The sequence below is a fragment of the Clarias gariepinus genome, chromosome 12 (genome assembly GCF_024256425.1).
Source record: "Clarias gariepinus isolate MV-2021 ecotype Netherlands chromosome 12, CGAR_prim_01v2, whole genome shotgun sequence".
Classification (NCBI taxonomy): domain Eukaryota; kingdom Metazoa; phylum Chordata; class Actinopteri; order Siluriformes; family Clariidae; genus Clarias; species Clarias gariepinus.
The window spans coordinates 21,575,241-21,587,273 of NC_071111.1; the positions used below are offsets into that span (position 1 = coordinate 21,575,241).

General features: G+C 41.7%; 1 protein-coding gene across 1 annotated transcript; it reads right to left on the reverse strand.

Moving 5' to 3' along the window:
* Positions 1–425: 425 nt before the first annotated feature.
* Positions 426–11,726, reverse strand: LOC128534296 (plexin-B2-like). The gene is made up of 6 exons (XM_053508675.1): positions 11,190–11,726; positions 6,331–7,442; positions 4,263–4,451; positions 4,017–4,142; positions 3,824–3,924; positions 426–1,893 (listed from the first exon to the last, which is right to left on the reverse strand). The coding sequence occupies exons 2-6, from the start codon at positions 7,438–7,440 to the stop codon at positions 1,827–1,829; spliced, it is 1,593 nt and encodes a 530-aa protein (XP_053364650.1). The 5' UTR covers positions 7,441–7,442; positions 11,190–11,726; the 3' UTR covers positions 426–1,826.
* Positions 11,727–12,033: the final 307 nt, after the last annotated feature.

Below are 12,033 nucleotides of genomic sequence, written 5' to 3' on the forward strand. Positions count from 1 at the left end.
AGATGTGCTTAAATTAAACTAGATAATTGCCTCTGGAACCATCTCTAAAATCTGAAATCAGTTTGCTCATTACCGTAAGAATGTTAAACCTTCCTATAGTGGCATGGCGCTGAGAGGTCTTGTCTGAAGAATAAAGTCTCACCTTGTGTCTCAGGTGTCTGTGGAATGATCTCCGGGTTCGGTAAAGCGCAGATAATCTGACGGTTGTTCATTTCAGCATTGCTTACAAAATCACCGAATTCACAGGTCAGCTGACCGTTTATTCTGCTGGGGAGCGGGGACGCATTAATCTTCACCTGTAAAGCCAGACAAAGATTTAATGACTGTCTTAACTTCCTGAGTGTCGCAAAGGCAATTACAGTGGAATCACAGGCTCTTAAGAGGGGAAAAAAAAATACAATACTATTTACGTTTATTAAAACCTCAAAAAAGGCAAAGTCAAATGATAAGTTCAATAGAGGTGTGAATAAAGTGGACCTGATATGTAAGAGCTCATGCATTAAGTTCATTCAAGGACATGGGCAGCTCTACCAAGACTAAACCAAACAAAATACAAACACTAAATACATGTTACGTTGTGCACGAAAGAGATTGAATAAAAAATCAATCTAAATTCAATTAATACACAATTGACTTTTTTTTTTATTTGTAGAGATTCAGGACTAAAGTCTAACAAAGCCCTGTAATAAGCTTAACAGAACTAACAATGGAATCAACATTTGCACTGTACCAGGAGAGGTTTGAGCTTCCCAGAAGTGCCTCATGAATACAAATTATTAAGAGATAGATTAATCGTATCTGACCTGGTTGGTCTTCTTGCAGCTGAGGTTGGGAGGATCGAAACTCTGAATGCCTGCACATTTCTGGTTGGGGCTCCACAGCAGGGCTTGATATTGGCACCCGCCCACCCGCCAAATGCGGGTAAAATTCGGCTGTGCCAGGTAATAACTTTAGTCTCAGTAGCCACTTTGGCGGGTAGTTTATTCTTTAGTATGACAATATATTTTGTTGTAGTTTTTCCTAAAGTCATCCGATATAATAAACGCATTGCAAGGTAATATTACGTGCATAAAACGTGCATGAATGTAATGAGGACATTTAATACCTCTCTCTACACATGTTCACACATGCATTGTGCGCGCGCATGCGCACACACACACACACACATTCATTTCCTTAAAGGGCTATTGCTTCTCAACAGGATGAGAATGTTTGCCCCTTTCGCATAGGTTATTTACTGATTATATATAAATAATAAGTGATTATACTTATATATACTGATTATATATAAAAAAGTAATCACTATTAAAATCTATTTAGATTTCATGTTGAATGATAGAAAATTTATCAATTGATTGAAACTCAGAATTCTGATATAATAATACATAATGAATAATAATACCTGATAATAGTACAGAACACACTAAAACGAAAATAAATGTTCTGAGTTGCTGTACTTTTAATATCAGAATGAGTTCAGTTGTACTGAATCTGTTATTTTTCAATTTCATGTCGTAAGAAGCTTGAATTTAAGGTTAATAAACAGAATACACTGTTCATGTGTGCATGTTTTTATATTGGGAGCTATCTCAACAGTACCGAATACTTGACTACTAGTAATATAGTGTTATATAGTGTACAATATAGTGAATATAGTGATTCAGTGCATGCTGTCATTTATAAGTAAATCTAGATATAACAAACATTAACGTTTCATGGTGAAGAAAAAAGTGCGATTTTCTGGTAACAAAATTGTGGCTAGCAAAAAGGCTAAATGGCTAGTGACTCCGGAAATCCGTGAGAAAAAAAAAAAAAAAAAAAGTTACTTATGCCCTGCTCCACAGCCATGCGTCCCTCTCCTCTCCTTGGCGGCATTCCTTTTTTCTGGTGCATCTGCAAGACAAAAAAAATAAATAAATAAAATTTTATTATATATATCTATATCTATATATATATATATATATATATATATATATATATATATATATATACACACATACACAATAAGTTAGGTATATTGTTTTTTAAATGAGTGCTTTTCCTATTTGCTCTGAATTTGAATGAAATAAGTAAAAGGTCCCTTTGATATTACTAAAAATGTATGAGAAGAAACACCATTTTTATTAGTTTAATATTTTTTACCCCAAAACTTTAGACAATAACAGGGATAGCCCCAAGGGGTTTCCACCATTTGCCACAATGACAGCTTGACAGCGACGTCTCATGCTCCTCACTAGCCTCATGATGTTGTTCTGAGGCAATGAGTTCCACTCTTCCACAAGTGCTACAGGTAGTTCTGCCAGGTCACGTCGAGGTGGGGTACGATCAACCAGTCTCTGCTTCAACTGGTTCCAGACATGCTCTATGGGGTTCAGGTCAGAGGACATTGATGGCCATACCATATGAGGCACTCCAACTTCCTGAAGTCGAGCTGTGACAATTCTGGTAGAGCATTATCGTCCATGAACAGAAAGTTGGGGGTGTGCTGGCGGAATTGGGGGATGATGATGGGTTCTATGATGTCTCTGAGGTAAGAACGTGCAAAGCAAACCCTGGGGAACATGTTGACCTCAGCGTATCGCTCACCTCGCCTTTTCCGGCAACGCTGATGACAATCATTTCTGTAAACAGGATGGTAGACCACTGCTGCATTGTCCAGGTCACATGGTCACATGGTCTTGTGCCCACGTTCACGGCGGTGTCTTGGTGTCAGTGGAGTCACCTGCAACGGTCATCTGGCATTTGAGCCAAAGCGGTGGAGTAGGTTGCGAATGGTTTGTATGGAAACCCTAGTACCCCTCGCATGTGTGGACATCATGTTGTCTGATGTCTGAGTGTATAGGTGGTTAGGTACTGGTCATTGTTGCGGTCTGTCACATGTGGGGCTCCACTCCTGGGTCTCTCATGAACTCTGCCAGTAGTTCTGTGTCTTGTTGCAAGTCTGCTAATGACACTCTAAAACACACCAAGGTCACGAGCAACATCTGACTGCCTGCCACCGAGCCAAAGGCGCGCCCTTGGCCAGGTGGTGCTGCTCGTCCGTTAAGTGATGTCGTGTGTTTATGCCTGTTTGATTGATGAACTTGGAATGACTTAGTGACAATACCAGCTTTTATATCCACAGAATGTTGAAATTTATGCCACATTGAAAAAGGTTGTCTTTTGGGATTGGCCCCAACATACTGTAGGGCACACCTGTACACAATGAACCATTACATGGAAAACACAAAATAAGGTGTGTCTATCACCCCAATAGAATTGCCTCCCTATCCCAAAAATGTCTGAAGTGAAACAAACACCGTATGTATGACATCCACTAAGTCTCTCACAATATCCCTAACTTATTGTGAGTAGTGCATATCCTGACCTTTTTAACCCATTCTGTACAGTGTCACAGGTGGCCCGGAGCGTCTCCTAGTGGACTTGGGGCAGACACAAGGCGGGGTAACACCATGGACGGAGTGACACTACCGGCAAATTAGCCTGATCTGCAGGTCTTCGGACTGTGGGAAGAAACTCTCCCATCTACAATCGACCACTAAGTAGCTAACCCAAAGCAAACTTTTGATTTGGGATTTAAAGGCATCAGAGGCTTTATCTTCTTTGATTTATTCTGAGCACTTTATTTAACAGGAACTAAACCCGACAATTTCCCTTCGAATCAAAACAACTTAATTTATTGTTTACATAAACTGGTCATAAAGTTAAGAAATTTAAGTGAACATGATGGGTTTCATTTTCATCATCAGTAACTGAGTTCATATGTAACAATCATTGAACTTTATTGACATCAAGTGGTTCTGTGTTTAAGGTGCTCACTTACCGGCCCTCGAGGACACACCAGCCACAATACGGATCTCTCTGACTCATACACGAGTGAAAGTCTTTTTTTTGTTCACACGCCTGCACGGGAACTTTCGTGATCTAAAAGTAAAACAGAAGTATGATGTATTCAAACAGTTTAGAATACACACATATTGAGAAATGATTTCACTCTGTAGGTATTGCTTAACCACCTTCTTCATAGTGGTGATGTACAGATGATCCATTGTGGAATCAAAGAACATAGATTTGCTAACTGGACCATCGCTACTATCTCCTGGAAATTTGCCGTACATGTCAGCGTGATCGGTCAGATAAATCTGCAAAGCGAGGGCAAAAAGTAAATAACATTGGGCTTGACAGATCCATCAGAATTCACAACGGCCTGCAAGCTGTATAGTAATATTCTAATCTGTTTTACAAGAGGAAAAAAACATTACCTTAAGCACTTCTCCTGTGTTGGTGCCCACGAAAGCCACAGTGTTGTTGTTTACCACAGACACAGCCACAGACGTCAGCAGGCTTTTCCTGGTGTAGATGGCGCTGGCACTCAAAGCAAATTCGGGTGTAGTGGCCAACGGAGACGGCAGGAACTCGGCTCCACAAGGGAAATTGTTTACCGTGAACTCCTGGTGAACACACACACACACATCCACACAATGTTTGGAGTATGTTTTTTTTTTTTTTCGATTGTACACTGGTCAGAACTCGGTCCTTCAATGATATCTTTATGTTTCATACATTGGAGGACCAGAAACCAGTCTCTGCAAAACTGACTGGACAGGATTTAATGAAACTTTGCCAGTCCTTCTGTATTTGCCTGAAGTTAATATTAACCTGCGCCATAAATGAAATCAAAATGCTGAGTAGAAGGATCATTATGGGCAATAATGTGCCAGCTTTTTTTCTTAATTTAACTCTTTTGCCCTTAAAGTGGGCATGGCTACACAAGTCACTCAACAGAGCCATTCAACGCTATAGTTTACCGTGTTTACAAAATTTGCAGAAGACCAAGAAAGCCCCATATATCCCCATAAAATACAAACGAAAGATAAAACACGGGATGTTAGAGCAAACAAATCTGCAGCAGTCTGAGGTGAGGGCCCAGTGTTATGCACTAAAATGACCCCAACCCCTGTACTGTGTGTTATTTAGACACATTTAAGACATTTCTCAGATATTGAACATTTTTGCAACCCATGCCATATCACGAATCCGGCATAAAAAAATAAAACCACAGAATGGTCAAGTGAATAATACAGTGGAACCTCGTATTACAAGCATAATTTGTTCCGGAAGCGGGCTCGTATTCCGAAACACTCATAAACCAAATTTAATTTTCCCATGAAAAATAATAAAAACGCTAATTATTCGTTCTACAGCCCAAAAAAAGAAATACATAAAATAATTAACACAAAATATAAAGTAAAAATAAAACAAATTAACCTGCACTTTACCTTAAAAAAAGTAAAACTAAATCCGACAGATAAGTGTTTTCATTTATGCGCACAGGTTCTGTGTGTGTGTGTTTTTTTCTCTCTCTTGCGCTGCCGATTGTGTGTGTATGCATCTCACCTGCTGGGTTTAATGCCCGACTCTTACTGGTATAATCAATATCCGTGTGTGTGTGTGTGTGTGTGTGTGTGTCTGTGTGTGTTTTTCTTTTTCTTGAGCTGCGGAGTGTGTGTTATGTGTGTCAAATTACGCATGCACATACAACACACACACTCAAACACTGACACACAATAAAGACGAGAGAGTGTGTGTGTGTGTGTGTGTGGGGCGTAATTTGACACACATAACACACACTCCGCAGCTCAAGAGAAAGAAAAAAAAAAACACCCACACACAGACACACATACACGGATGTTGATTATACCAGTAAGAGATGAGCACTAAGACCCAGCAGGGGAGATGATTACCCGCAGCGCAAGAGAGAGAAAAAACGTTGGCTCAGTTATGATCAAATCAAGAAGTGCATGCGTGATACATGATACTCGGTACTCATAAACCACGATAAGGCTTGTTTTTCAAGTCAAAATTAATTACAAATCTTTGCTCGCCTTGCGGAACACTCGTAAACCGCATTACTCGTAATCCGAGGTGTTACTGTACTGATTATCTCGTTGCAATGGCACCCGTCAAGGAGGGAGATATATTATGGGGAAAGTCAGTAGTCAGTTCCTACAGCTGATGTGTGGAAGCAGGAAAAATGGACAAGTCTAAGAACCTGGGTGACTTTGACAAGGGCCTATTTGTGATGGCAGTATTACTGAGTCAGAGCATCTTCAAAACTGGTCTTGTGGGTGTTCCTTACCAAACGTGGTAAAGAGGCATGAGACCTTGAGAATACATTCATCACACATCCGCATTCACATATTGATTTCCTTATTCTTGTGAACGGGTTAAACTGATTTTTATTATTAGACTATAGATACATTTCAAATCACAAGTGTACATGCATTCTGTAAAATAAGAAAAAAAACCCCGACATGGTCACACACTCACCTCTCTCTTGGGCAGACAAAGCTCCACGTTTTTGGTGGTGTAAGGAGACATGACAGCTCTTGGCTTTGTGTCAATGTTTTCTCCTCTATAACATGACTTCAGGGCCTCCTGCAGTCTGAGGTTGATGCTGCTCATAGGATACATGCAGAGGGCAGAGTCCTGGCCATCCGGTTTGCTGAACAGAGCAAACAGCACCTCATCATCTGCTGGCAAGCCATTCGAGCTAAGGTTTTGGGCGAGAATCGACCCTGGAGAGGTCAAGTATGCTGCTTGCACCTTGTTGTAGACGTTGTCTTTGCCTTTGCTGCAGCTGAGCTGAAGCTCTATGTAGGAATAGTATTCCTGGTCGTTATCGCAGAGGCGAGCCAAAAAGCTGACCTTACGGTTATCGTTGGCGCCCATTGCTCGCGAGAACAGAAAGAAGACATGGGATTTGTGCTTGAAAGCGTAGCGAAAGTCATGCTGGTAGCGCTGCATGTATGGGCCTGCCTGCACAGTGGAGGTCTCCACGATGTTCTCAAATATGTCCATGTCATTGTACACTTGCAACAGACGGGTGCTGACCAGCTTCACACTATCTGCACTGCCATAGCCTTGACCTACTAGGAAAACACTCAAATTTATCGGTTGCCAACTGTACTGGTTAAAGGTTGAGATCACTCCCACCACTGAGACTGACTTGTCTGGAGTGACCACATACGTCTTGCTGTCACTGTAGTACACTTGCTGCTCAACGTTACTCAGATTGAGCAGGGAGCAGATGCCGCGAAAGACACTGCCACACGAAACCAGCGTGCCCTGAGCCGGATTCACCAGCAGAAGCTTTTTGACGTTGTGCGTTTCCACAGCCTCTACACACTGGGCAGTGATGGGGGGAGTGCAGTTCGGGCTGTCTTTTTTGGGTCCCGTCTGAGCTGTACTCTCCTTCTGTAGATTAGCGTCCAGCTGATGGATGGCGTCGACGGCGCCCAGGTAGATCCGGCCTGTCCGGGGGTCCTGGACTACTGTGCTGATCGTGGTTAGGGAGGAAAACTGGGCACGGGGCTGATCGCAGTCAGAGCGGCAAACACACAGAAGCACCAGGAGCGCTGCCACACGCCACCACTCCATTTCTAAAGGAAAGAGACAAGAAAGAGGAAAAATGTCAAAAATAAAAACATGGGACACACAGAGTTACAGTGGGACTAAAGAGCTGTGTAGCCATAAAAAAAACACTTGTTAGTGAGACTAATCAAAAAAGCTAGGGAGCATAAAGATCGGACTTCTTTATTCATTCCAAGTAAAGGGAAGCGCATGCGCCCATCATGCATAATGACTACTTTACGAGTCTCTGGAGACAGTGTCATGATCTGGGTTTGCCTTAGTTGATCAGGTATAGACTCAGCAACGTTATGTGGCAATAAAATGAAGTCAGCTGACGACCTGAATGTACTGAATGACCAGAGCCAGAGTTGGGTGTAACGCGTTACTGTAATCGAATTGCTTTTCCGGATAGCGCAGTAATGTAATGCGTTACATTTTAAATGCATGTAATTTGATTACTGTTACCAATGTCAATAACATTATGTTACTTGCGTTACAAATGTAGTGTTTAAAATTGAATCAAAATACATTTAAAAATCACGTTTTGCACGGGAGCATCAATTAACGAGCATGCGCTTTAATCAATCATTGGGGAGCTTTGTAGTTTTACATTTGACGTTGTAACGGGTTCACTCTTTTTGCACCGGTGGCACCACAGTCACGAGGCAAGGTTTTACAGAAAAGAGATGATTTTATTCAGAAAAAAACTGAGAAGGAAGAGGGGAAAAAAGTGAGGATTTTATTAAATTTTTAATAAACGCAGAGTAAGCCCGAGATCGATTAACATAAATTACGGGGGAGGTCTACGTAGGAAGCCTACGGAGTGAGCGAGGAGCAAGAAGAGGCTCAACATCATCACAGGCGCACGCTGTGACAGATGTTTATAAAGTAACGTAATTTGATTACTTTTTACAAGTAATAATCAGTAATTTAATCAAGTTACAATTTTAAAGTAGTAATTAATAATTTGTAGTAGATTACTTTTCCTGAGTAACTTCCCCAACAATGGTTGGTGTGCACTGGTGTAACATCTCAAAACCCACTGCCGTTAGAACGTCTCTAAAATCAGTTGATTGTTGACAGTTGACTGTTGATCAGTTGACTGTTGATCAGTTGACTGTTGATCAGTTGACTGTTGATCAGTTGACTGTTGATCAGTTGACTGTTGATCAGTTGACTGTTGATCAGTTGACTGTTGATTTGATTCGATTTTTGGCCATTGTGATTTCATTTCAGTACCAGTCATGTTTATTGTCCGATACATCTTAAGCAGCTCTGGTTTTTAACACAAGGGTACGATGCAACTTGGTCAAACTCCTGTGGGTTGACTGAATCGATCGGCTGGATTTCGACTCGGGAACGATTTATACTTTGCATTAAGATTTACTTCATTTATTGAGTGGAATGGAACAGTTTTTCCGAACTCTATCTGAGGCTCTGCACAGTGAGTGGTGAGGGTTCTTAAACAACACGGGCACAGCCTGTCAAAAAGACATATCGCACTCATAGTGCTTCTTGTGCCGAGACACACCGATATGGTCGCTGCTTCCGTGAACAAGTAGAATGAATGTTCATGGAGACAAACGACAAAATGAGCATACGCGGCACTAAATTTGAAGATTATGGATTATGTCTCAGGCGCATATAAAAACAAAAAACAAACAAAAAAAGAGTATTGGAAAAACCTGTAGACCTGAGGATTTATCCAATCAGCCAATCATGAGACGGCAGCATAACGCAGAAGATCATATACGTATAGGTTAAGAGCTTCGGTTCATATTTGTCATATATCAGAATAGAAACTCATCAGTCTCGATGACTTTAACCGTGGTATTGTTGCTGCTGCCAGATGGATCGGTTTGAGTTTTTCTGCTGATCTGCTGGGATTTTCACACATTGATGCAAAAACTACGAAAAAACAAACAAACTCAGGAGCAATTCTGTAGTTGGAAACAAATTGTTGATGAGCAAGTTCAGAATATAATAGACTGCTTCAGACTGAAATGTGGTCTATGATAACGCAAATAAGCACTGCAACAACCTTGAGGTGAAACAGACTACAGAAAGATATAATGTCAGGTTTTACTCCAGTAGGCTTTAGAGGAAGGAAAACTTGTTAAAAAATTTTTTTTAATGTTCAGGTGTCCTTTTCATGATTTGATGTATTTTGCAAATTGACCCTATGAACAGGGATAATGAATGAACAGGGATAAAAAAAAGTGGGCAGTGAGCAGGGCATCTGAGAACTACATTGTGATCTCGATTATATTTGTTGGGAATTTCACAAGAAAAGAGAAAATTGTTACTCAGGGCCTGGCACGCAATGTGATTAGAAACACATTAGGCGTTTTTTATTACTTTGTAAAGGCTGCGGTATACGAGGGCAAAATACGATGCATATAAAAACTGAACACGAAAAGACAGCTGATAAAATCACGCTAATACAGCTTGGCCCGGTAATGGGGGTGGTGTGGAATGTTTATAACCTACATTTACTCCTTGTGCTAATGGATGTATGTTTGTGTGTGCATGTGTTTTTTAGATCACCTTCTTCACTGATTGAATGTAAATTAAGTAAACTAGTTCTCACTCACTCTATGCCACTTATCTTGGACAGAGTCCCCAAGAGGATATCTCAGGCTAATACACCCTGGACGGGATGCCAATCAATCACAGGACACACAAACAAGCACACACAGACACTACGAGCTGATCTGAATGCCTTTGGACTGTTGGAGGAAACCGAAGTACCCAGAGAAAACCCACCAATCACATGAAGGACATGCAAAGTTTATAGAAACAGACCCAGGACCCTAGAGGTGCTAAACATTACATCACTGGGCGACTAAACCTAGCTTTCTGTAGCACCTTCCTTCAGGAAGTTACCCGAACATCCATTGCACAGCGGCACGGTCATGTAGTGGTTAGCACTGTCGCCTTGTTTCTCCAGAGTCCAGGTTCAATTCCCGCCTCTGTGTGCATGGAGTTTGTATGTTCTCCCCAAGCTTGGTGGGTTTCCTCGGATACTCTGGTTTCCTCAGATTAGGCTAAGTGGAGTTCCCAAATTGCCCACAGTGTATGAGTGTGTGCCCTGCGATGGATTGGCACCCTGTTCAGGGTGTACCCCGCCTCGTGCCCTAAATCTCTAGGGACACATTCTGCGACCCTGAATACAGGATAAAGCGGTATGGATGATAATGGGTGGGTGATCCATTGCACAGACATTTCTGTTGCAGAACACTTTCTTGCTTTAGATGTACAATGACAAAAACATGTTGAGCAGTGTTTTTTTTTCTTCACTATTTAAAAGCCAATCCTACTGAAGCTAAGAAACAATGCCACTGTTGCCTTAAACCAGCTTCGTCTAGTTAGTAAAACTCCAACCACTGTAGCTTGTAAAACAGGCTTATTATTATAGAAAAATTTATACTAAACCTGAAGCACTGCGTTGGGTTAAACAGTCTACAAAGTATATACTGTAGAATAACTACAACTACGTCCAGCGTCGCTGGTTTAAAAAAAAAAACATCAAATCTCAATCAAGTCTTATCAATATGTGGATGAAACTTTTTATTTTATAAACGAACGTCATGAAACCTAAACAAGGGTGTTTTTTATTTGCATTGAGTAAACAAGAGTGTCAGAACAGTCGAATAAAAGTGCTGAGGCGGATAGAAAACACCTTTCCGCGGGTTAAATGTCTCGCGTTTTGTAAGGAAAACGCTACAGTAAACAAACAAGCGGCAAACAAGCAAACAAGTAACGCGCGTGCTCACCTTTGAAGTTGGGTCGGTGTTGAGGAACACTGTAGCGCGAGCCTGGGCTCAAAGCAACTTCTTCATTGTATCCTTTGAATTCCTTTTGATCAGGAAACAAAAATGTCCTTTTTTTGCGCCAGGAAAAAAGAGACAAGAGAGACGCTACACCACTCCGGAGCTGTAAATCCGAGGACTCACTCAGTCTCTGTCTCTCTCTCTCTCTCAATGCCGAAGTGCAAAGGTTTTTTTTTTCTCCCACCCATTTTTTCCTCGAGATCACGTGACCTCTTGTTTTTACAGGTAAGCAGAAATGACGCGGATGTGCAACGCACCTGAGAAGCCAGCAGCTAACAAACCGCTCTCTCTCTCTCTCTCTCTCTCTCTCTCCACAAACTGGTTTTCGTGTAGCTGCAGCTTCGCCCCTGAGAGCCGCTCAGGAGAAACAGGAGGGCAGGAAAACTCGCCTCCCCCCCGAGCACCGCTGCTCTGATAGGCTGCCGAGGACCGAGAGGGTCGTTCGTGTGGCGGGTGACAAACACAAAACGCGAAATGCAAATAAACAAGGGAGAACCAGCGAGTCGTGTGAACACACACACACACACACACAAATAAAAGTTATGAATGGTTCAAAGTGAGTGGGCGTGGCTACCGCGGCCACTTCATTAGGATATAATTAAACGGAAATGGCCGTCACTTGTTAGCATTCCTCTACAAGTTTTTCCCAAATGGAACACACTTCCATACATACACACACTCTCTCTCTATCGCTGTCTCTAATACTATGGCCGATCTTTTCACCGCCTACTGGAACAAAAGCAATCCCTTCCCTTCCCGCTTTAAGCTCATGATCGCTGTTTTTGCG

What these genes read in the sequence shown, in the direction of transcription:
- LOC128534296 (XM_053508675.1), bottom strand. Translation starts at nt 7,440, where the DNA reads ATGGAGTGGTGGCGTGTGGCAGCGCTCCTGGTGCTTCTGTGTGTTTGC. An exon ending in ACACAGGAGAAGTGCTTAAG is followed by an intron (nt 4,143 to 4,262) that starts GTAATGTTTTTT and finishes CTCGCTTTGCAG; the next exon opens with ATTTATCTGACCGATCACGC. An exon ending in TGGTGTGTCCTCGAGGGCCG is followed by an intron (nt 1,894 to 3,823) that starts GTAAGTGAGCAC and finishes TTTGTCTTGCAG; the next exon opens with ATGCACCAGAAAAAAGGAAT.